Source organism: Sander vitreus, chromosome 8 (genome assembly GCF_031162955.1).
Source record: "Sander vitreus isolate 19-12246 chromosome 8, sanVit1, whole genome shotgun sequence".
Lineage (NCBI taxonomy): Eukaryota > Metazoa > Chordata > Actinopteri > Perciformes > Percidae > Sander > Sander vitreus.
The window spans coordinates 32,508,436-32,534,183 of NC_135862.1; the positions used below are offsets into that span (position 1 = coordinate 32,508,436).

General features: G+C 41.7%; 1 protein-coding gene across 8 annotated transcripts in view; it reads right to left on the reverse strand.

Annotated features, from left to right (window-relative positions):
- The window catches only part of LOC144522634 (uncharacterized), a 133,833-nt gene that overhangs the window by 25,139 nt on the left and 82,946 nt on the right, over positions 1-25,748 (reverse strand). For all 8 annotated transcript variants that reach the window (XR_013502418.1, XR_013502422.1, XR_013502419.1 and 5 more), the window contains one exon: positions 23,003-23,222. Coding sequence is in view for 1 of the 8 variants with exons in the window: in XM_078257868.1 (XP_078113994.1) it covers positions 23,003-23,222 (220 nt within the window). In the remaining 7 variants the exon portion in view is untranslated. The remainder of the gene's footprint in view (positions 1-23,002; positions 23,223-25,748) is intronic.

A 25,748-nucleotide genomic window follows, 5' to 3' on the forward strand; every position in this document is an offset into this window, starting at 1 on the left:
TGTTGCTTTTTCCAAAGTTTTTGGTGCTTTCTTTTACAATTTTTATGCCCTTTTCTGCATTTTTGACACCTTTTCCGGCGGTTTATGTGCTTTTTTTCAATGCTTTAGGCACTTTGTTTTAACGGTTTTGATACTTTACTCAATGTTTTACCACTTTTTCGGAAGTTTTTGGCGCTTAATACGATGTTTTTGGCACTTTTTCGGACAATTTTTACGCTTTTTTTCAGCCTTTTTATAACTTTTTTGGCGCTTTTTTTCAACGTATTTGTCGCTGGCTGAGGAACTTTTTTGCTGAACTTTTTTGGGGCTTTATGAGGCCCAAAATGTAAGTGAGAAGACTACAGCATATGAGACATGCAATAATACAGTCAAAATATTGGACTTTTTCTCTTAAATAAACACGTCAATAATCTCTACATGTCTGGCCCTCGATGTGATTCTCATTTTCCAGTGTGGCCCTTAGGGAAACTGAGTTTGACACCCCTGATCTAGATGATCATTTTGGAAGCTGTAAGGTTTTGAATTATACAGACAGGTGTTTCTTTTATTTTGTCCACCCCATTTATATCAGTGAGGGGTAGGCTAAATAACACAACCTTTCTTAGAATAGAAAAGAATAGATGTTTATTGCCATTTGCACAGGTACAGGGCCGTAGGCCACATTAGAAGTTTTTGAGAGTCAGCTTTACAAAAACATGAGAAAAAATACAATAAGAAAAATACAATGACAATATAAAGCTATATTCATATGAAAAAAAATAATGAAATGTAAAGTAGTATAATATAAAATGAATGAATGAATGAAGGTAGGATGTATTGCAGGACTGTTATTAGGCGTTCCTTATACTCTTATCGACTGAGTGCATGTGTGTGAATCCACTGTATGTCCTGCTTGCCTCTACAGCTCTGAGCAGCTGCAGTCTGCCAGTCTGACTAGCGCCCTCTATGAGCGGCAATCATAAGTGTTTCTGCAGAACAGGGCCGGCAGCTGGACAGGGACAAGTGCAGCGCGGCCACCGGCAGCACTCATGGCAGAGACAGTGGTGCAGCGCCCAGGAAACAGCTGCTCTGCTATCAGTCTCACTTACACCACAGAAACGGGATGGAGTAAGTACGGCTTCTGGAGTCATTCTTTATATGGCTTAAGAATGCATTTTACATTACTAAATGATGACAATGAGTGAATGAAGTTTGTTGAGCTACACACAAAATGTGAACTCAGTGCAGAGTTCATGCCTGCATTTCATCTGAATTATGTCACAATCATCTCTCACTGCCCACACCCGTATTGTTTTGTGAGATATTTCTGGCTTCATGTGGATGTGTGTGTGTGTGTGTGTGTGTGTGTGTGTGTGTGTGTGTATGCCAGCTGTGAAAGAGTTAACCACAGATCAACCAGCTAACATACCCACACACAGTAGTGTCCAGGATGTGTTCATTCAGACCAGTGGTAGATGAGGTTTAGACCAAGTCGAGGTGTTAAAGTGTGAAAATTACCTAATTCAAAACAGGAAAAAAGCTAAGAGAAACCTGAGCTCATACCATTCAGTACAGGGACGTTTTTAGAACTTTGAGCATCACGATCTATTTAATCATAGGGGAAATATACCTCTGTCTGTTCCACACACAAAGCATTCCCACCACTTCACACTTAGAGATGTAGAGCGTGTCATTTGAATTGCAGCTTTGGTTTCTTTCTTTCTGTTCTTTGACTTTAAATTACTGTACATACTTTCATGTCCTGGTTACTGTCAGGTTGCACCTTGTGTTTTCACTTTCTGGGCATTTAAGAGCAAAACCTCTTTCTCCTTAACTTTTATGGTTTTAATAAAAGGACAGCATTTTCTGTTTACATAGTTTGACAGTCCTCAATTCTGCAAACTCTCAACTTTTAAAAAACAAACCTACAGAGTATCAAAGGCTCCTGCTACCAATAAAAAAATGTTGGGGGCTAAGGCAAAGTAGGTGGGGGAAATTTACTACATGATTTATTCTGTATGAAATTAGTCAAAAGGAAACCGAATTTTCATTTATTTGAAATTATTTATGCATGATGGGCCAGGGCATGTGTGAATGGAATTTCTGAGAATATGGTTCCTAAGAAACCAAGACTGAAAAGTTGCCATTTGAACCATATTAAAACTTGGCTTCAGGGTGTGGTTGCTGGTAGTTGTTTCAAACCTATGACATGTTAAATGGCCAACGAGCAAAACTTGTTTAAAGTGCTCATATTATGCTCATTTTCAGGTTCATAATTGCATTTAGAGGTTGTACCAGAATAGGTTTACACGGTTTAATTTTCAAAAAACATCGCATTTTTGTTGTACTGCACATTGCTGCAGCTCCTCTTTTCACCCTGTGTGTTGAGCTCTCTGTTTTAGCTACAGAGTGAGACAGCTCACTTCTGTTCCATCTTTGTTGGGAGTCGCACATGCGCAGTACCTAGGTAAGGACTACTAGCCAGTCAGAAGCAGAGTATGAGGCCATGCTACGCTAGCAGCTAGGCGAGCATTATAACGTGTGTTACAAAGTGACGCACGTTTGTCACGGAAGTAAAGGCTGGACTACAATAGAGCTGTTTGGAGCACTTTGTGAACAGGGTTTTCTGTTGGAGATGGTAATGGCTTTTTTTACTTTGTAAACCTATAACGTGCACAAAAAAAAATATATAACACAATGAAGGAAAGGGAAAAAGCAAAAAACGCATAATATGAGCACTTTAATAGACACAGGACGTGGGTCACCTTAAACTTCAGTCATGCATGTGTTGAAAATGAACCATCCTTCATAAAAACTAAAAAAAATCATAATTAGGTCCTCCAAAGCACGAGACTGGACCAGAGTTGATACAGGCACACCGTGGCCTAATCTTATCAGCTCGGGTGGAGAGAGGAGAAGAGAGGAGAGACGGATGGTGTTATTTCTGTTGGCACTCTTTCACACCAGTGTTTGCAGTGGCATGACCACTCCACGTTGACCATGGTAGGGAAAGGTGGGCACTTATCAGTGTGAAAAAAGCGCATTAAATAAGGAACGTGAATACTTCAAAGTGGAAAAGCGAGTTAAAAAAAATAAAAGCCCCTTTGCTATGTTTCAGACCTGAATATATGTGCTAAACAAGCATTGGTAGGCAACGGTTTCTGTAATTCAAAACACACCAGTTCAGATATAAGTCATCAGTGCTTCTTTCATTTGTGATGACATTACCTGAGAGCAATTCATGTCTGTATCAAGAAGCAGTGAAACCTTTCAGCGTCATACTAGCAAGCCTAAAAAAAGAGCCGTGTGAAACTTTTGAAAAGCAAGAACAACTAGTCATCGGTTAACGTGTATTTTATGGATAACACGCCTGTTCCTGGTGTTTCTTTACTCGAGAGCTCTTGGGAATGTGGGGTCCTGGCAGGGCTGCAGTTAATATCACAGGGAAGGGGGGAGAAGGGTGAAGCACAGTGGGGTTTCATATCATATGTCTTTAATGTCTGTCTGACATTCCTGCTTCCCAAAGCCCGGTGTTCCCATCCATCTCCATGCACACACTGTCTGCCACCTACCTACAGCATGCACAATACCACATTTCTTTCTCACACCTCTTTTTTTTTCTTCTTTTTTTTTTTAAATCCACACACACCCATGTGTGCATGCATAGACAAAAAACTCAATCATCTCTATTTCTCAGTTGGGACAGTATGGGATTGAGATCAACCACGTAAAGTAATACTAATGACCAAAGTGCAGTGCCTCAACAGTATCACTGGCCAGGCCGGATATTGGATCACTAACTTGTAATATATGATGGGCAGACCCCCCCCCCCCCCACACACACATTTTTTTTCCCGTCAATAGCGTGTGTTCCATATTTGAGTTTATAGTAAATTGTTGTGCAATACAAGAGTCCAACTAAACTAGCTTTTCATTTACTCCCTCCTGTCTTTCCTTTCCTAAGCCGCTGTTCACCCCGTATGGCCTCATTAAGGCCCACACCTAACTTCTGGGTTTCCTGGCTACTGATTGCAGCGTCTGATTCACTAAAGGCTAAAACCAAGCTGCTGGTGTCTGTACCAGGTACCATCTGGGTCTGGTTACCCAGCAGTCGAGGCGGTAGAGCGGGAAGGGGGGGCAGAGGATGGTGTCAGGGCAGAATGGGCCACGAGAACCTGCTAAACAACACGATTGTGTGGGCATAATTTAATACAATGTGAAACACACTCACAACCGCACACAAGCAATGTCTGGAAGATCCTAATGTGTCCTGTTTGTGTTCCTAATGTTTGAATTACAGATTCAGTCTAGCTAAAAGATCTGAGAAAACAATCTTTCATGGAATACGGTGTTTCTATCACCTCAACTTACTCACCCTTTTCAAAAGCCAGTTGGATGAGGAGTTGGCACAGGTATTTGCATGTCCTGAAGTATTTTGGAGAGGTTCCCAAGATTAAATGCACCTTGAGCCACACATAAACTAACCAGTTTCGTGTCTATGCCAGATCTGTCTCATCATTGCTCAATAAGATACATGTTCTGTCATCGATTTTTTTTAAACTTCTAAATATCCCGCAAGATGTACAGTACGTTCATCAAAACCCCCGATTCCAGATCGTGTGTCCATACTTTAGATAAATATGTTCAAACACTGAAACCCCATTTAGAAAATGACACATTGCAATATAAGACATGCATAAATATCACACACAACATCACATTGAAAACAGAGTACATACATACAGTACACACGTACAATACTTAATCTCTGAAGTGTCATGTGTGCAGACTTACTAGCAGAGTCACTTCAATTACATTACTCTCAACTTATCCAGTCAACTGACTTATAAAGTCATAATGTAAATGTCACAACCTGACATGTGAAAACATTTATGCTGATGAAGAGAAATCTTGGCCAGAAAACAACGTTCCCTTAGTATCATAATAAGCGCTTGTGCATCTCTTGCACAGGGCTCTATTTGTACTTACAGTATGTGCTACTGAAACATTTGCAAGTACAACCATTGTATTTTTACCATCACTTCAAATGAACCAAATGATTACATAATACTGTTCTTAAAGTGGATCGAGAACTAGTGTGTCAGTATGTGTACGTGTAAAAGAAAAAGACAGACAGGCAGGCAGACAGACAGACAGAAGCGGCAGCGGTGGTGCTTTCCTACGCTGTCTGTCGGTCTGTGTGTCCTATCTGTCTGTCTGTCTGTGTGTCCTGTCTGTCTGTCTGTCTGTTTGTCCGCTGCACCAGCTTTATCTCCTAGCCATGCTGCTGGGTGACATTACTTACTGTATGAAGGATGTCCTGGACTGAACCGATAACACGTTCCTCATCCCTGAGGTCATTTCCTCTACCTACAATGCAACAGGGCCAGCTGGTGAACTAGTTAATGGGTTAGCAGTAGGGTCAACCCGTGAACCCTCACTGCTGAAAAATATATACTGTAAGTTGTGTGAACATATCATACCTCTGTAACAGCAGGTGGCTAGTTTGTTTTTCAAGTTTTTGTTAATTATACGATTTAACAAAAGGATTTTAACAGACGCTTATCTCATGAAAGTTATTCGCTATTATTATTATTATTATTATTATTATTATTAATAACATCCCAAACACAGGTGATGTACATTATTATTTTATAGTAAAACTTGTTAGGATGGCACCAAGAATTACATCAGATAACTTGGAAATGAATCTGTAAGATCTTGTTTTGAGATTTATATTAGCATAAATGTATAACAGATACTACTGCAAAACAACTGAGATAATGTCACTGACGTATCTAATAATGTTGCCACTTTCTTTTACATGACGGGGGGTGATGCCAGTTATGGAATTTATGAAGAACAAGAGAGAAATTGAAGAAATAGGAGGTGATCTTTATGCTCACTTGACCAGTGAAGCAGCAAAGAGGACACAACCCAACTAGACACATTCCTTGCACATCAGTAAAGAACCCTCCACTGTTTTCTGCTGCAGAGGCGCAAGGGAATAGACATCATGGATCTCGAAGATTTACATATATGATACAGTGCATGCTCTATGTTGAACAGCATCATATTATATACCAAGCACATCCAGCACTGTGGAACGCTCAAGCTTCTTGGCCATTGCGTAAAAACTTCTCACTAAAATAAAATTGACTCTTTGTGCTGTGTCAGGAATGTGTTCTGCAAATTGTTACTCGGATGTTTCACCTTTACTGTGCCGAATTGCATTTGCAGAGTTTGACAGTAGAAGGCTGTTCTCAAATTGATCTGCTGAAGACGGAAAACTTCACTCTCTCTCAGTTTGACCTACAAGAGGATTTTGTGACATCACAACTAGTTTGGAAGCCAACCGTGGTCCAATATGCAACTCGCACAAGTGTGAGCTTTATACATCTTTACACACACACACACACACACACACACACAATACAGTGCAGCGCACATTACAGCATGTGGTGCAGGTGAGGACTACAAACTATGTAGAGCTAATTGGACTGACTTTACAGACTGTGGGACTGAACGGAGGGACAGGGGAGGCTGTGTCTTTGAACAAGAGGCCAAGCACGGCCAGATCGCCTCTCAGCAAAGGTTGGGAGAGGAGCTGCTGCTGTTGGCTCTGAAAGGAGGAGCCCAGTCAGGGTGGCCGAGGATGATTCCTCTTTTGTTCCATCTCTGTCACCTAATCAATTTTCTTTGGCAAGTCCTAAATAAAGTCATATAGTGGTACTAATGTTTTAATATAACGCCATGTGTCTGTGGCACAGTTATGGTCCCAGACCTCCTGATCCCCCCCTTCTGTACCCTGATTCATTAGCAGGCTAAGAGGGGCGGCATTTGTTCTGCGGCCGGGCACGAATGACGGGAGAGAAGATGAGCAGATGAAGCAGAGAAGAAACGACAGAGGAGGAGGGAGGGAGACAAGGAGGGAAGAAACAAGTAGAATAGAAAAGTGAGTGAAGAAAGAAAGACATAAAGAAACGAAGGACGAAAACGAAAAACACGGTGGTCCGTCCATTTTACCCAACATTATCATCCAAAGCTTTAGACTACAGGGAAGAAGAGTCTGAGAAGAAGAAGAAAAAAAGAATAGAGTTTAAAAGAAGAAAAAGGAGGAAAGAAAGAAGTAGAGGAAGCAAAGGAAGAATATGACGAAGAAAAAAGGGTAACAAAAAGCCACCCGTCTGAACGGGAGTTCTGGGCTCAGCAAGTTAGTGATTACTGATTAGCCAGCTCGGTGCTGTAGGGAGGCCTGCCTGTCCTTGGCTTGGGAAAACAACATAAAAGGGAGCCGGCTGTTTTGTGACGGGACTTGAAAGCTCGGTAGCTATCGGGAGACATTAGCCTTATCAATGGCTGGTCACTACAGCCAGGCTATATGAAGCAACAAGGGCACTGCTTTTCCAGAAGGAGATAACCGACGCATACCTCGGCCCACATTTGCATGCACCGGGGCAACAGGCAGGCAGAGAGACACAATATGACAGAAAGAGAGACGGGCATGAATAAACAACAGCAAAAACCTAGTGAGGCTTTGCCAACTGAGGTAATAATGCCAACCAGCCAGTCAGACTGTGTCCTGACCAGCACCCAGAAGGGTGTGGCAACCTGGCAGACAAGTGGAGTGCTATACTGTATGTAGGCCCTGCCTGATGCTTCTTAAGCCACACCATCCTTTCCTCTACTGTCTGGTATTGGCTTTCTACATACATGTGGATGGAACTGAGAGGTTAACAAGTGCAATGACACCTTTCAATCATTGAAAAGAACACGTTGACACTGTGTGTGTGTGTGTGTGTGTGTGTGTGTGTGTGTGTGTTTTGCTGGTTTTCCATTGGGTCGAGTCCACTAGTCTAATCTGTTGAACTTGGTTCAGTGGAAAAAGCGGCTCTGAAATAGGACAGAAGGACTATGGTGAACTATGACAATATGAGAAAACATCAAAACACTTTCTGGAAAACTGCATCACCACTGTACATAACACATTGGACCAGCCCACATGCAAAAAGACCGACACACACCCAGCCCTCCCAGTATGTTTGTCCCGATTGATTTTTGTGGGGTAAGGTCATTCGGAACAGCTGCTGATAGACCCGCAATTCATCTAGAGTTCAAAGAGTGCTCGGGTCGGTCAGTGTCGTTCCCGTTTGTACTTTACCGCATGGCAACGTCATCAGGCGCCCTGCCTTGTCAACAGCGTGGGTGGCAGGGCAGTTAGTCCACCTGCCAGGCAGTCACTTTTCGATCTGCTATTACAGCCATCTAATCAATGCAGCGGAGCCACAGGATGTCAGTTCAATCCCGACGTGGACTTTTTAGTCTGGAATCTAATTTGGCCTGTAGTGAATGTAGTACATCAGAGTTTCCAACTTTGGGTTTCCCTTCAAATTACCTTGATTCTTCTGGACAGTTAAAATAATCACACACTACATTCTAAAAAAAAAAAATATTCCTAATTATCAATAATTATTGTGACTCAGCTGGATAATCAGTCCGTGAGTCAGTGATTGAGATCACAGGGATTTAAACACCTGTAAATGCTAGTCTAATCCTGCTTGTGCCCGCTATGTTATGTTCGCGCTATTTGCAATGCACAAACATCTGGAACAAGGTTCAAAGCAACACCTCCGCACGCAGGCGCCGCTTTTCTAAAGTCACCCCTGTCTGTCATTCTCTGGCGCTCTCCCTGGTTTTCCCTATCTTCTTTGTCCCCATTTTAATACCACGGCCTGCTTCAGATCTTGTTTTCCTCTCTCTCAGCTGACTGGCTGGCACACCTTTCAGAGGGCAAAGTCCCTGAATGGGAAAACAGATCAAAAGACGCGTGCACGCACGTTGGTGCACAAGTGAACACATGTAATCATATGCAAATACAGGCATGCACACTGGGGGTACAGACACATCTTACACACAAACCAATAGACAGAAAAATACACACACGGAGACGCAAACCTGCTGCATACACACACAAGCACACACTTCCAAAGTCCTCCAGCGTCATGCCTTCCCACCCTACACTTGATAAACCCTTGTGTGAGCCTGACAAAGCAGGAGAGGGCACTCAGCAGCCTTTGAACACTGGAGCAGGTTGCATAAGACAGCTCAGCGTACCACTGGACTGTATTTACACACTGAGTACTGTAACCAGTACTGTATGACTCGGACAAAACTTTCAAGCAATTACATCGAAATGGGTTTGCAATTTCACCTCTAATACATGTGTCATTCATCCCTCAATCATTCATGACGATCAATAATATGGCTGTCAGTGGTATTTATACCATCAAGGTAATTTGTGTAGTTCTACAGCTCCATTGTTCAGTACAGTTCCATTGACTATGAGAATAGTCTGTTCAAGCAAGACTGGAGGGTAAAACATGATTTGGATTTGACTTTACAATGATTAATTCCATTGCATCATAGAAATGTATCAGCATCATGTGGCACTGTTTCTGCTGAACAATAATAGATGATTGTTGCACAAGTAAATGTCAAAATTAAGGAGTTACTCTGACATTGCATGGTCAGGTACCCTTAACAAGGTGGAGTAAATACTAAGAAAGTGTTATTCTTGAAATGTGTTGAATGTAAAAAGAACGTTTCTGATCAGGAAGTTGGCTTAGCAGTTAGTCAGCAGTTAGCAGTTTACATGTCCCTAAGTCGGAGAGTTTAGCTGTGTTTCACTGTGTTGAAGCATTTGGACATTTTGACACATATGTTTTTTTTTTTAGAGAAAGGTTACCAGGTCAAAATGTCACATTTTGTGTACTGTTTGTGCAATGTCCTGCGATACCATAAACACCATAAGCTCTTTTAATCACATCTTGTGTGTCAGAATCAGAATCAGCTTTATTGGGCAGGTTTGAGTAAACAAACAAGAAATTTGACTCCGGTTAATCTTCACTCTCAAAGTACAACACTCACTTAACATATAAAGAATAAAAACAGAAAGGACAGTAAGAAATATAAAAAAAAATACTGTTAAGTATACAGTATAACAACACAATAGAATTTACAAAAAATATACAATAACAATTGAAGAGAGGGAAGGAATAGTGCAATATCCACACAGTCTGAGATTTAAGTCCATAACGGTGTTTCCATTCAATCATAAAGCGAATTTTAAGCAAACTTTTGAAATGTCGCAAATCATAAATGCAAATTAGGTGCGTCAATCAACTGGTTTGGAGCTAATTAACTAGGCTACAGTGTAGGTGGTCACAGAAGCATGTGTAATAATTTTTGGTTAAATTTGACTAAAATTGTTGTCGACTATCCATGTTAACTTTTGCAGCGAATAGCCATATTTAATTGCTATCTCAACCATAGACTGTACAAATAATGGACGTAGCAGCAGTGACTGTGGTTGGTGGACTACTGTTTTGAAGCTGGGAGTTTAGCATTGCTATCTTGTTTTTTTTATATAAAAATGGACGTGACAATTTTTGGACGAGAGGGCGGAGCTGGGGATGATGATGTGGCCAAGCCAATGTTGTCTGCGGTTGTAATAGCGCTAAGCTAAACGCTAGAGGGTAAGCTACCAATTCTGAAGGGAGTCATCCGGTGGAGTTTAATCGGCGGGTAAACACTGACCTCCGGGTAGTTGCGCCGTTCATCTGCATGTACGACAGTACACAGAGCTGGCTGAAAATGCTTACTGCTTCTTAAGTAACAAGCTAAAGCTAGTGCTAGGTAGCTAGCTTTGGTTGGCTGCTTCCGAAAGCTGAACAAGACATTTTCAGGTGACCAAAATGTTCCAATCTTCATTGAGAGGGTGAAAACACACAGTGAGAAGGTCTGAGTTTAAAACACAAACAAAGACAACACCCAAAAGCAAGTTCAAGGCTAATTTAATGTACACAGTGCCATGGTTAGCATTAATAAGCCTCTATCATCAGTGACAAGTCGGCGTGTAGCCACGCCCCTAAAGCTTCCCCTGCTTTATCATCTGTTTTAAAATAAATGGGACCATATTTTTAATAAATGAACATCATGCTGTATTGAAAAAGAGTCAAAGGTATGAGTCCATAAACTTATTATGAAATATGAAAATGTTTACTGAGGTGATAAATTAAGTGAGAATTAGGGTCATTTTCTCATAGACATCTATGCAAGCCGGCTCCTTTTGCAACCAGTGGAGTCGTCCCATGCTGGAAATTAGATAGAATGCAGGTTTAAGGCACTTCCGCATTGGCTTCCCTTTTCGGATGCGAAAGCTTTATCCATCATTTTTTTACATATTTTTTTATGATCTTAATGCAACCTCTAAAACATAAAATAACATTGTTATTTGTATTATTTTAATGCAATTTAAAAGTCAAGCTTTACTGCAGGACTAAGATCCTATAGTGTCTACATCCATAAGGAATGAATGGAGAAGTTGTTGAAGTTCAAAGCAGCAGTTTCCATCCCTGAAGATGAAACCAGAGCGCTCTGTTTGTCATTGATGTCATCGCCAGCAAACCACACTTCAAACTGGTAATAAGGCAGCAGGGTTATTCACTCCAAAACACAGAGGGCCTTATTTGTTCAAGCTGCACACCCCGCATGTGCCTCTATGCTTCTACCGACACTGTGCGCTAATGGTTCCCACATCAGACTCTCTCAGTGGCCTCAGTCACATATGACTGCCATGCGTCGCCATCTCCATCTCCATCCACCTCACCTCACCTCCAACGGGCTCGGTCAATTAGTACATAGCGTGGAGAGCGCAAAGCAGGCTTCTGAAGGGGCCTCCCAGTGGGGGATGTGAACCGACTTGCTGAGGAAACAGAGCTGTATTTACTGAAAAGCACATTTGGGATGCAGTGATAGTAATCTGACTTTAATTTAACGGGTAAAATGGGGATGTGAGTGTATGCATGTGTGTGCTCGTATGTCTGTATAAGGCTAGGGTTTTGTGGGAGCCCTGCACTAAATAATTGAGACCGTATTTCAAACAGCCCAGACCAGATCTTGACTCAATCACGACTGGCCCCATGGATGGGGTAGACCAGGGTCTACATCATTGTTTGACAACGTGTATGCTGCAGATTGATTTTCTGGTTCCAGTGGAAGGGGGAAAACGGATGTGAAAGGGAGGTACAAGATTATGCATCATGAAGAAGGAAGTAGAGAAAAAGCGTAGTATTTGGACCATGTGCTGCACTCTTTTCTTCTCCTTTCTAGTATGGCGTACCTGACAACACCCAAAAAATACTGAATGTACTTCTTGGTTTACATTTTGAATAACAAAAGAATTTCTACTTATAGAGTCAAATGTCATGATGTCTTTTTTGTTTGTAGACTAAAAAAGAGTGGGATGGGAATGTATTGAATTATTGAACTGCTTAATTCCAAATCTGTAAAACTGTAAAAAGCAAGAGAGCAAATCAATTACCAGGCTGTACGATCAGCACATAAATCTACAGAAATGGTTAAGCAAACCACAGCAGTAAATGTGATACAGAAATTGTTATCCTTATACTCCCATCCAGTGGGTAGATAGAGAGAGCTAGGAGGTGTCTGAGTGAGGCAGAGAGAGAGAGAGAGAGAGAGAGAGAGAGAGAGAGAGAGAGAGAGAGTATTCAATGGTGGTCTGGTAAAACTGAATCTCCTATAGAAAAGAAACAACTAATCATACTTGGCACAGTGAAACCGCTAATAAATAATAATGTTTTTTTATTTTTTATTATTTAGTGTTAACATGAAACAGCCGCTCAGTTTCTTTGTCTTCCACTGTCTTGACGTGCATTTGGTTTCCTGTGGGGCACTTGCGAAATGACATGATTACCTTCTTTGTCTTTCTGGCTTTACTTAATTAAACAAAGACCATTCTAGTTTAGTTGGTGTTTTGTTGGCTAAGTTTTACGGGATGGCCTCCTGAACAGAATGAGACATAGCTATGGGAACAGCTATGGTCAACAATAAATGAGAGTTGGTACTTTGCAATACTGCTACAAGCTGTTCACTGGGTATTCCAGGTATTCCAATATCATATTGGGGGGTCTGGGTGCCATCCACCAGGGAAAGTTTGAGCGTCAAAGACTTCATTTCCTGCATTCTGATACACTTTTATCAACCAATTTACTGTGGAAATACCTTTATTTAGCCTATGCAAAGATAAACTGGTTGAAATGAAATTTTAATTCTTATCACATTTTGCTAAAGAAAATAAACACTTCTGTATAGCCGACGAACGCTGACAAAAGTGTTTTTCCCCCTTAATTTAATAAGCCCACGTCGCGTTGGTTATAGAACTACAAAATGAAGGACCCATTCTGCTGTTAAGTGTGCTGTCCAGTGTGCTAATGAATACAATATCAAATGACTGTGATGCAAACAGAGGATGGAAAATTGTAGTTTGTTTTCATCAAACTTGAATGTGAACTGTAATATCCATACAGACATTTCAATGCGGCTGCAATTACCACAGCATCAAGATCCATATCATCTCCCCCTGCTCCGTCCACACACACACACACACACACACACACACACACACACACACACACACACACACACACACACACGTGTTTCACTATCTTTGTGGGGAACCGTTATTGACATAATGCATTAACCTAGCCCCTTACCCTAACCTTAACCATCACAACTAAATGCCTAATGTTAACCATTACCCTCAACCTAACCATAACCTAATTCTAACCCTAATCCTAAAACCAAGTCTTGACCCTCAAACAGCCCTTTAAAGTTGTGGGGTCCAGCATTTTGGCCCCACAAAGTTGTCCAAAGCCGTCTCCCGGTTTTTGGACCCCACGAATATAGTTAAACAAGAACACTCACACACACACACACACACACACACACACACACACACACACACACACACACACACTCACACTCACACACTCACACACTCACACACACACACACACACACACACACACACACACACACACACACACACACACACACACACACACACACACACACTGCAGTCACAAACTCAATGAAAACCGCAAATGTTCTTAAATCTGGTCCTCCTCTAAGGGGTCTAGCTAAAATACAGAGAGATAAGCAATCGGCCAGGTGAGTTGTTATTGGTCTGGATTTGGATCAGTGTTTGGATTCAGGAATGTACTAACACTGCGAGACATTTTTGATATGTTTTCCTAACATGAACCACTCTACTGTGTTGTGAAAGTACAGGGTACTCATATGCAGATCTGGATTACAATTTAAAACAATCTAGGTATTATTGTAATAAAATTTAGAGATTGTTCAGTCTCTGTGAAATTACAGTATTCTCTCTCTCTCTCTCTCTCTCTCTCTCTCAGTAATTTCTAGTTGCATCTGTTTTTGTTTTGTTTTTTTTCTATGCTAATGTTGGAAGGAAGTGAAGCACTTTACAGCTCACATTCAAACTCCAATGGTTTTCTGGAATGTCTGATGTAAGCACAAAATGAATACCGTGCAAAAATGAAAATATGTCTTAAACATTTATCAGCTGTTGATATATTTGAACAATGTCTTTACTGTTTAACGAGACACACTTTCAAGCAATTAGTGGAACTGACAGCAGTATTAACATGTTGCATTTTAAAATGTTGCCGGATTTAGTGCAATTAACAATGACAACAAAGTTTTCTTTTGCTCTGCACTCACCACTTATCCATTATCTGAGGTCAAACACACAACATGGTTTGAGTTTCACATCTTTAGGGATCATCCCACACTAGCTGGGAAACCGAATGTGCGTGGGTGGGTGTGTTTCATACTTCCAGTTTAACTGCTATACTACCTGCAAGCCTAGGAGTTTTTTTTTCTCTCCTGTCTTTGATCTCTGCTCCATTGTGGAACAATGATTGACCTCAGTCAGACCTGATAAAACATTCCCCACCTACAATTATTCTTGCAATTCACATGAAGAGCATGTTGTTCACAACATGATGATCTCAAGAGTCATATAAAAGCTCCATTAAATCCAGGCATTGTATCAGATTTCAGCTGCTGGGTTAGAAAATGCAATTCTCTTTGCACTGCAGGAATGCAACACAGATGCAAGTACTCAGCAGGATAATGTATACAATATGAAACCAAAAGAAACAAACGTATTATACAAACCTGGTTACTGGTTTTACAGGAAGTTCATTTAAAAAAAAACGAAGAAAAAACAAACAAAACATGAGCGATAACCAAGATAACGTGGGGATGAATGTATGAATACATGACCAATCGTTTTCATAATGTCAAGCAACATATGAAAATAGTTTTCGTCCACCGTGACGTCAGATTTTTATACGACAAAATACCATAACATCCTGAATGTGCTGTGCACTTTTTTTTTTCCTTTGTCAAGATATGGGTAGCTGTACAGAAGATGGTGCAGATCAAACACGGTGGCCTGGGGCGGCTTAGATCCAATTCCACTTTGTTACAGAGGTCTGTATTTTCCATACAGTAAAATCAGACAGTGGAAGGAGGCCCCTCAATCGGAGTCTCCTGAACCTATCAGCAGACGAAAGGAGAAAGGGGCGACTATAGCCGGCAAGAAAGGGCCCGAGAGCATCTGACTTCCATTGCTCAGCTTGTGTGTTCCACTTAGCCGCTGGTATTTTGAGGAGATGCACGGCACTGTTACCAGAGCCCCACACTCACACACACATGATGTCATTGAGGTTCTATCATTACAGGCTGCAGATGATGCTGTGTTGGACCGGGTTAGTTCCCACGCTTGTATTTTTGCAACTTTGGACGCAACGGCGCACAGAGACTTCCGGAAAGTTGCAAAAGGAAGGAGAAGAGAGAAATCCAGAGGGGGGGGGGTGGAATTCAGGGAGAGAAAGTGAAACTCGAAACAAGAGTTCTTGATTTCTTTTATTTTTTTTATTTTTTATTTTAATTCCTCTCATGTAACAATCCATTTCGCAGTATTTGCTTGAGAGCCTTGTCAGTCCTCTACGGAGTTTGAAAGGCAGACCGAAAGCAATGAACTAGTTCCTAAAGGCCCTGCTGAACAAGTGAAATCTTTGGTGACAGCTCACAGTTTCTTTCCATTAAAAAATGCTGCTGCTGTATTTGGAGTGACACTCGTATGCTTTTCTCTTTTGTACTTTATGATTTAAATGACCAGTCTTCAACAGCTACCAATTCAATTTCAACTCATTTCAATTGTATTTATAGTGTCAAATCATAACAGAAGTTATCTCAGGACACTTTACAAAAAGAGTAGGTCTAGACCACACTCTATAATTTACAGAGACCCAACAGTTCCCACAGGAGCATGCATTTGGTGCGACAGCGGCAAGGACAAACTTCCTTTTAACAGGCAGAAACCTCAGGCAGACCCTGGCTGTTTGTGGGAGAGAGATACAGAAATAGGACTCATAATTATTATAGCAGTGGGTATAATGGAATCATGATCTCATGAGCACAATACATAAAATATGCACACAGTGAACACAGCAGTGTTTTTTTTTTCTTCAGATGGCTATTACAGGTTTACAGTCTAAGTGGGTGTTAACTTTGAGATAAGCTCGACTGTACTGCACCGCATTTGTAATGTGAACAAGCAGCTTTCTTGAAACATCCGAGCACTTGGAATGAATTCTTCACTTAAGATAAGGAGTACAGGTAATCTGGCCCAAATAAGCCATCTGCTGTTCCCACAGCCAACAACAGAGGCTAATAACATGCTGCATCCAATCAGATTGTACCAGAGTCAGCCCAGATAAAGGCAAAGCAATAAAACGAAACAATCTGGTGCTTTGACACAACAAGCAAGAGAGCTCGCTATTTCGCTGCTGGGCCGGGGGCAGGAATGTGCTCTTTGAACCAGCTTTATTTAACAGTGGAGCAGCATGCGCACAGCACGCCCTGAGTCCCCGAGCTGGCCCAGGGACCGTTTGGTCCTGGCGTGGGCACGTCAGACGCAGGGCCACCGGGTCAGGAAGCTGGCATCCTCACCCCTGGCACAACTTGCTCCCCTTCGGGGGCGTAGGGGCTGACACCGGGCTCATGGGGAGCACCAGACAGACAGGGGCCTACCAAACAGCTTGTGACCATAACCAACAGTGGCAGAGAACAATGAATGCAATTATTTACAAGAAGACAGTCCAAGTCTCTTTTAGGCTCTCCCTATTACGCCTGTTTACTCCCTCTCTCCTTTTGCGGGGCAGCATGGAGGGGCTGTGACCCTGCCGGTACAGTCGTCAGCAGGACTTTTTTATATTGCCCAGGGCTACCCTGCTATTCATGCTCCATCGCCATCAGGCCTGATCAGGGTCCAGCTGCAGCCTCTTTCCTACCAACTGCACATTTCAAGCAAGGGAGACGGATCAAACTTGAGCAGTCAAACTTTGTGCAGGAGAAGAAATATATAAAACTGCATGAAAATGAATATGTTTTTCTTTAGGTGCAGTGTTGAGGTAATGTGGAAAAGATTGGCCAAGGGTTCAAACAATACTACAGTGGTGAATCATTACTTCCATGCACCATTAGGAAGGAATTTCTCTTTCTACTGGTTTTAACTGCTGAGAACCTGGTACAGACCAACAAGTTTCTGTCAGCACATGGCTGCGAGTGGTAGGAAGGAGCTGAGACCTGAGCGAGCAGAAAAGTCGGCCTAAGTACAAATACTATATATTATATATTTATACATAGCCTAAGATTTTCTTCTATGACTATTAACACCCATCAAAGGTAAGCGGTGAACCTAGCATTACATTTTCCAGTCAGAAAAATCTGTTGAACTGTATATTTTCCCAACATTAACAGACTCCCACTGTTTTTTTGTTGTTTTTTTAAATCAGCGTACAGAGGCATCCTTCTGCCTCATAAATATTCCATCATTACATATAATGTGCACATTCTCCTCTCTTGACCTATGACACTGTATTCTCTGCCCATGTATCACCAAAATTCAATTTCAAGAAATGACTGAGGGTTTTTTCTCTTTGTCTTACTTAAACAGTCTCACTAAACATGTCATTTGTAGCACTAGTGCAGTGCCCGTTCAAAACTTGCCTGTTTGGATTGGGCCGATTGCTTGGCCTCCTGTATCCATATATATATTATATATATATATTAGAGTTGAAAATCTACACCTTTATATATATATATATATATATATATATATATATATATATATATATATATATATATATATATATATATATATTGTGCTGAGTGATAATGGCTCGCTTTTTACTTAAACTAAACATTTGAAAGCAGAACTTGCACTGTGTGGTCACAAGCCGTTTTACATGGCATAAGTAAAGCGCCTTATGAATGTGTGTTTTTTTTAAATTATTTTTTCATTTTTTTTATAAAACTCAAGCTGTAACGTATGTTGCAGGTTCAATCAGTCGCGGTTCGGCTGTGGCTCATCTAGAGATTCAGCGTGTCCCCTATTTCATCATTTGCACGTAGGTTTGACAGCAATGAGTTTTTGGCGGATGAGGGAGTTTCTCCCAAAATTTGTTTCTCCTACAAAGTCTGCTTATCTTATGTTTTTTGGTGTGAATCACAAAAAGCCCAAGTGAAGCTGCGTGAAATCCACAAATGTGTGATCTTTTTTCAGGTTCAGTCACATTTTGCATCTTGCCTGCACAGTATAGTGCACACTTCCTCTGTTGTTTTGTCTTTTGGATACTTCATGGCTAAAGAAGAGAGTTGAGAGCATAATTACACTGGTATTGTCTCCTGAGCTATCAGACCCATTGAGTCAGAGGGCGACAGATTGGTATAAATCTAACTAACTCAAGTTTTTGTTGTTCCTGAATTTCCCCCAATACAATTCTCACCAAGCAAAGTGTATCTTAACATTTGCAAAATGTTTTACATAACACAGTAGATGATCGTGCACCGTCTATCAGACCGGAGCGGAAGTACATCTGCTATAATGACTTTATTGTGACTGAGACCACAGTGGAACAAGATGGCCTCCCTATCCCCTCCACATTGATCCAACTCCAGCTGCGCAAACAACACATACTCCATGCGGAAGCTACAGAAGAATAATAGCGTCCAAGACTGTACAATAAGTGTATATTACCACTGTACATGCAAACACAAAAGCATCTGTACACTCTCTTGCATACACACACACTCGCACACATACAGTAGATACAGGGAGTTCCATTTTTCTTTTCCCTTGTGGCTCTTGGCTGTGGCCCTTCAGGAGTCTCCAGATGAAGAGAGCGTGGAGTGTGGCAGAGAGTCCTTCCATAAACAATAAACAACAGTTATCTTGTGTGCGGCCGTCTGTGTCAAGAGGCACATGGAGCCAAGCCTCAGCATCTGAGAGGCGTCTGCTCCTCTTTCCGCCTTTGGTCTTGTCTCTTTCAATGGCTTATAAAAGTGTGGATGTGTGTGTACGCCCACGGGTGTGTGTCTGTGTTCACAGCACAGCACAGCACAGGGCTCCTCTGTATTGTATTCTGAAGCTGGCTGGAAGTAAAAAGGCAGAATTAAGAGTGGCGGGCGCAGGAGAAAGGGGGCTGCCAGCACACTGCAGAACTGCAGGGAGCTCCCCCAGATCCCAGCTGCCCAGGACTGGCTGAGAGCTTCAGGCGAGTGCCAGGCTTCCTCGGCCCTTATGGAGGTGGGCCAGAAAAAGTGGGAGGAGTGGGAGGTACACGTCAGGAAGAAAATGCCAAAAATAATGTCTGGGCCTATATAAAGAAGGCCTTGGGAGACACACAATGCTGACATACACAAGAAAAACTCAATCTGTTGGCAGGTGGGAAACATGAGGGGCATATTTTTTAGTTCTTTTTACAGAGAACAAAACTGAGTTTTCAAGTAATAATCTGTTATATAATGTATTCATATTTTTTTTTAAGTACTCAACTTCCTGAGTAGCCCAATGAAATGGTCTTCCAGTATTGGTGGCCTGAATGCCTCTCCTTCTCCACAGGGGCTGGCAACACAGTGGAAAACAAAGTTTATCTGGAACTGTTTAATGCATTATTTGTCTAACAATCAAGGAAGGGAGTTTATTTTGCAGATAATTATAGCTTTTGTTGCGTCGATGGCCAAGATAAGCCAGAGTTCCGAACCATTAACTGGTTGTGCTTTTTCTGGCAAACACTGAGCTTGTAATGCAGAATGCAGGCAGCAAGCTAGAAGATCCTGACATTAAGCGGTAGGGACTTCTTGAACTGCACAATGCCAATCAATCAATCAATCAATCAATCAATCAATCAATCAAGCAATCAAGCAATCAAGTCTTCAAATAAAACTGTTGGGTTTTTCAGTGTTACACTTACTAGTACTTTAATTCAACATGAGCTCACCACAACAGTTCCCACCCTCCTATCTTTTGATCCGCTTAAATCAAATAACATGACATGACAAAATTGAGGCCATTAACTATACAATATTCAAACCATAAGTAAAGCCAATGTCTGATCTGACTCCCACCACACACTGAAGGGAGTAATGCCGCACAGCCGTCCACAGTGGAATGTGCGTCCTGAGAGTTGGGGCTCTACTGTAAGCAGTAATAATTACAGCTCAGGCAAGTGCCTGTGGAAAACCCCCGGCTGGTCTAGACACTTTTGCCCTCTGAGCTGACCCAGGAACCGGCCGGGGCGCTAATCATGGCAATTGGCAGACAGCAGCCTTTTTTCCATAGCTCAGGCAGGTAATCACAACAAGAGCACATCCCGCCCGGCCAGCAGGCCAATGAACGCACGCCTGCCTTGTCAACTCCAGGAGGAGTTGGGAGACTATTTCTGTGCTTCTGACTGTGAAAAACTCCACACTCTGTGTCAAACCCCCTGTGTCACCCTGCCTTGCAGCCTTCCAGCCTGACTGCCTGCTAGGGAGCCAATGTGGGTGGTGTTCGTCATCGGGCCCAGTGACAGGAAGTGAGCCCCGCCATGACAAGGACGAGACCCATTCACATCTGCATGCTCTTAACTCATCAGCATTACAAATAAGGGTGATGGAAAACTCAATACTGAGGTGTTAAAAGTCCAGCAATGGGACTACATGCGGAATCATTGGCATTTTAGATCCTTTGAGTAAACAGACTAAAAGTAGTGGTCCATGTGCAAAAATAAGAGAAAGAAAGAGATATACCGTGTATTCAGGCTTCAGGAATACTCTTAATACCACCAGTTTCCTGCCCCACACGTTCACAGCATTACCTCCAACCACCAGGGTCCCCAGGTTTGCTTCCCGGGTCAAAGTCCTGACGTATGCTGCCTGCGTTTTCCGTAACTGAACCTTTTCCTTTGGACACCTGGACTTTATTTGTCATGTCCAGAGGGGGCCATTTGGATGCATTTCATTACCACTGCTGACACTCTGTTCTTTACCATCTTATTACTGCTACACTGGGAACGGATTGATGAGGATGTCAGCGATGCTATTGTTGGACTGTGAGAAGATGGAGCGTGAAAACATCCCACATCTGTACATATGCTTGGTCCTGTAGTAAACATCAAAAGTGACATATTATTGGATATTGATGTTTTTTGGTTTTGGTGCCGATGAATGAACAAATTAGAAATAACATATTCAAATGCATAACAACATCAACACTTAAACATGACTAAAGCTTACTTTTAAATTGTAGAAACTGGGAAATCTGCACCGCATTGTAAGCTTGACTGTCACTTTTTAAATGTAATTTGTTCATATTATTTGAACGCAACTAACGATTATTTTCATTGTCGATTAATCTGTTGATTATTTTTCCGATTAATCGATTAGTTGTTCGGCCTATAAAATGTCAGAAAATGGTGAAAAATGTCGATCAGTGTTTCCCAAAGCCCGAGATGATGTCCTCAAATGTCTTGTTTTGGCCACAACTAAAATATATTGAGTTTCCTGTCATAGAGGAGAAACTAGAAAATATTCACATTTAAGAAGCTGAAATCATAACAAAAATGACTCAAACCGACTATCAAAATAGTTGTCGATTAATTCAATGGTTGACAACTGATCGATTAATCTTTGCAGCTCTAGCCGCTATAGTTGATATTGTTAGCAAAGCATCGCAGAAGTTGTTTATTTCACAATGAGGAGCTGAAACATTGCTTGATTTTACACCAACTGCCAACAGTTCCCACAGTCTAAACAGGAGGTCCCAATTTCAGTGGCCACCAAATAGTCTGGTGACATAAATGTGGAGGACTTGGTGACAGATCCCATGCCAGACCACTTTTCCTCTTCTCCACAACCCTGAGTGATCTGAGTGATAAATGTACTTAAGAACAGACGGACGGAAAAATCTCCCGAGCTCAACCCCAGAGACAAACCCAGAGCAGGTATGGAGCTCAGGTGGCGTGTGACTCCACATTTGTTGTTTTTCACACACACACACACACACACACACACACACACACACACACACACACACACACACACAAATGCAGGGTGCGATCTGCCGGGAGGGGGTGTGGGGAATGCGTGGGATTTCCCCCTTTCTGGTCTACATATCCCTGCCTCTGCTGAATTCTATCCCTGGTGGGGAAAAAATGTATCACCCCCTCAAAGTAATCAATGCCACTTCACCAATAGACCATTTATCATATACCTAAAATAGAAGTATTTTAAACTAAGAAATTGCTGTAACGTGAACACATAGTGCCATGATAAGAACGATAAAATCCGAGCGGCAGTTGCTGGTTGTATTTAGCCGCTACTGAGCTCCGGGACGCCGGCTACCAGCGGCAGGTTTAGTTGTTTCGCCGCCGATAGGCGACTGCAAGCCGGCCGCGGGGACCGCCAGATGAAGGTCCTTTCTTAGGGGCCAAGATTCAAGATTGTGGTTTAGATTAAAACACTCCCGAGGAATGAACGAGCGTTTCCTGGGTGAAAGTATCTTGTTTTTGCCGCATAGTGAACTCCGCTTTCTTAGTTTCCATTGGATATTCATTGGAAGTTCATAAGTGTTTTGGCATGGCTGGCCACGTGGTCTACTGGAGGTACCACATCAACATACAGCAGTTCTTTTAGCTGATAGGAACTTCACATTTAACAACCGGAAGAGGACCTGCTCAGTTTACAATCTCCAGGTCGTAAAATAAACACTCAATACGTTAAAAGATAAAGCCATATGACTTACGTTTAAAGCTTGGGCTGGTAACAGGTGGGCTCAGATCTTCACTGGTCAATTCGGCCATGTTTATGATGTCACTCAGGTGTGCCAAGAAAGAGCCTGACCCAAGCACGAGGTCACAACAGGCTGTCTGGTGCTGCTTCTTTCTGCTTTGCCATCGCATCATTCCTCTTGTCTTCATGAACATTTTCTGAGTGGAGTTTGATTTCAACATCTGGATGGCTGTCTGTAATAAAAGAATACAGAAAGCAAATTTAGAATACACATATCACTTGGGGGAATTCAAGAAAGAATTATTGCTGTTGATTGTATGCACACAGACATTTTTCTTCTTTTTTTAATGTGTGCGTGGTTGGGACATTCTTGCAACATTGTGACTGCCTCTGTGTATATCCTCCTCTTTCCCTCAGCCCTGTGAACTCCCAATGCCCACAGTAATCTAGCCCTTCTTAGCATGGATCTGGATCAACAGAAGTACATTTCCAGGATAATTGTCTGGCTCACGTGCCGGATGTCCCTCACCTTGCCCTATGTGTGTGTTGCCTTTCTCAAACTCCGTTCGCTCTTGGAAACAACCAACTTTGAGCTAGCAAGCTACACGCTGAAATCAGCACGTTTTGAAGAAAATTTGGACTGTGCAACAAGGCAGGCCTGCTTGGTTCTTTCAGTGAATGATTGTAAAGATTTACAAAGAATATGTTTACTGCATTTCCTCTGTAACTGGGACGTTTTGGGACTGATTGGTGGGGATTGCTATGGACAAAGTTACACAGAACGATACACTGTTAAGAGCAAATTACATTTAACCATGTATCCAGCTCACGCTACTGTATTGTGTGAACAGTTAACGTCATATAATATTGTATGTGGTGTTTTGTTTTTTTTGCAGTGTGCAAATGTTCCACCAAAACAAGTTTCTTTCCGGGATTATTTTGCAGAGCCACCGTCGCTAGTGCCACCAAAGACGACTGTGATCAGTTTATAAAAATGCAAACAACCCAGAGCGTTTTTTTCCCCTCCTATCCCAGAATGTATGTGTGCTGTAGCCAGACCTATCTCCACAGCGCTGTGGAGATAGGTCTGGCAATGCGAGGCTCCTCTTAGACAGACCCACCAGGCCTAGCCCACCCTGGCATTGGCACTGGCAGAGCCAAGCTGACAATTATTATCTACCTCACTGCCCTTGCCAGCAAGCTGACGGGATGGGCAGCATTTGTCTGGCTAGAATATTCAGTGTCTGTCTGCCTGTGTAGGGTCAACGAGTGCACCCTGACCCTCCCTACTCAATATTAGACAAAATCAGACCAGCATATAATATGTCTGGTAACAGTGATGACACAAGTCTGGTTAAAGCTTGTCTAAGAAAGTTCTACTTTTTGTGGAAATCAGAAAAAAAGCAAAACTGTCAATGAACAGCGCTCTTATCATAGACAGAGACCAGGATTGGGGAGTAACGGAATACATGGAACGGCGTTACGTAATTAGGATACACAAAACGGTAACTGTATGGGTGTATAGGGGTGTGCAAAAATTCAAGCTCGATTCAAGCTCTACCGATTCAAAAGATTCATAGAATTCCAAAAATCAATTCATATATATTTTTTTTTTTCATTTTGTAATGGCGTGTATACTATTGTCCTGAAATGAGTTTAGCTCGCCATTCCCATAGATGGCGCTGCTTCGAATTCACACTGACACTCTTGTCATAATCAAAAGAAGAACGAGAGCAGCGGAAGTAGTTTAGTCGGCACAAACAATGGCAAACCTCACAGAAAGAATTATTCAATCTGCTCCATCCTCATTGAAAGCGAGAGTTTGGACACATTTCGGCTTTTATAACCTCGAGAGGAAGACGGAACTTGATAGGAATCATACTATATGCAGGCTTTGCAAAGCAAAAGTTAAGTATTTTGGAAACACCACAAACTTAAGAACTCCCATGGTACGCCATCACCCAGAGATTAACATTAAAGACGTGGACGCACAACAACCTAAAGTACCTAACATGCCAGTCAACCAACACACTCACTTTCAGTGCTCTAAACTCCCAACTCTGAACGAAAAGCTCTTTTTATTTAACAGTTTTATTTTACACTTGAATTAAATGTATTTGAAAGCTGGCCAAAGCTTGGCACTTTGCAGTTTTTAGTTGCAAAAGTTTTTATTTTTGTATGAAGACATATAAAGTAATATCAAACTAGATTTAATTTGTTGTGTTTCTTTTCTTTTAAATTACTTCTAAGTCTACTGCCATCACATGGGAAAAGTAACTACATTTACATACTGTGAATCGTTTTTTTTAATCGAGAATCGTTTTTGAATCAAAAATCGATTCTGAATCGAATCTTGAGCCTAAAAATCGATATCAAATCGCGACATTTTCTGAATCGTGCACCCCTACTGTATTCCATTAAAGTTACAGAAAAAAAGACGTGCCTGGATTACAGAGACATTTAGTAAAAAAAGGAGGAAATTATAAGCAAGAATACACTTTTAAATAAATAACAATATTATGCACACGAGTCTCACACTAACACCACTCTGGTCTCGAGTGAAACCATAGATAAATGTTTCCAATTCATTATCATGGTTTCTAATATTCAAAAACTACTTTCACTGGGTGGAAATGTCGCCATCATTTTGAAATTAAGGCAGAAAAGGGGAAAAACATCACAGTACAGTGCAAGTTATGCCCAAATTTGGTAACGAGGGTAATTGAAAAGTAACGGAAAGTATTCAAATTACGTTACTT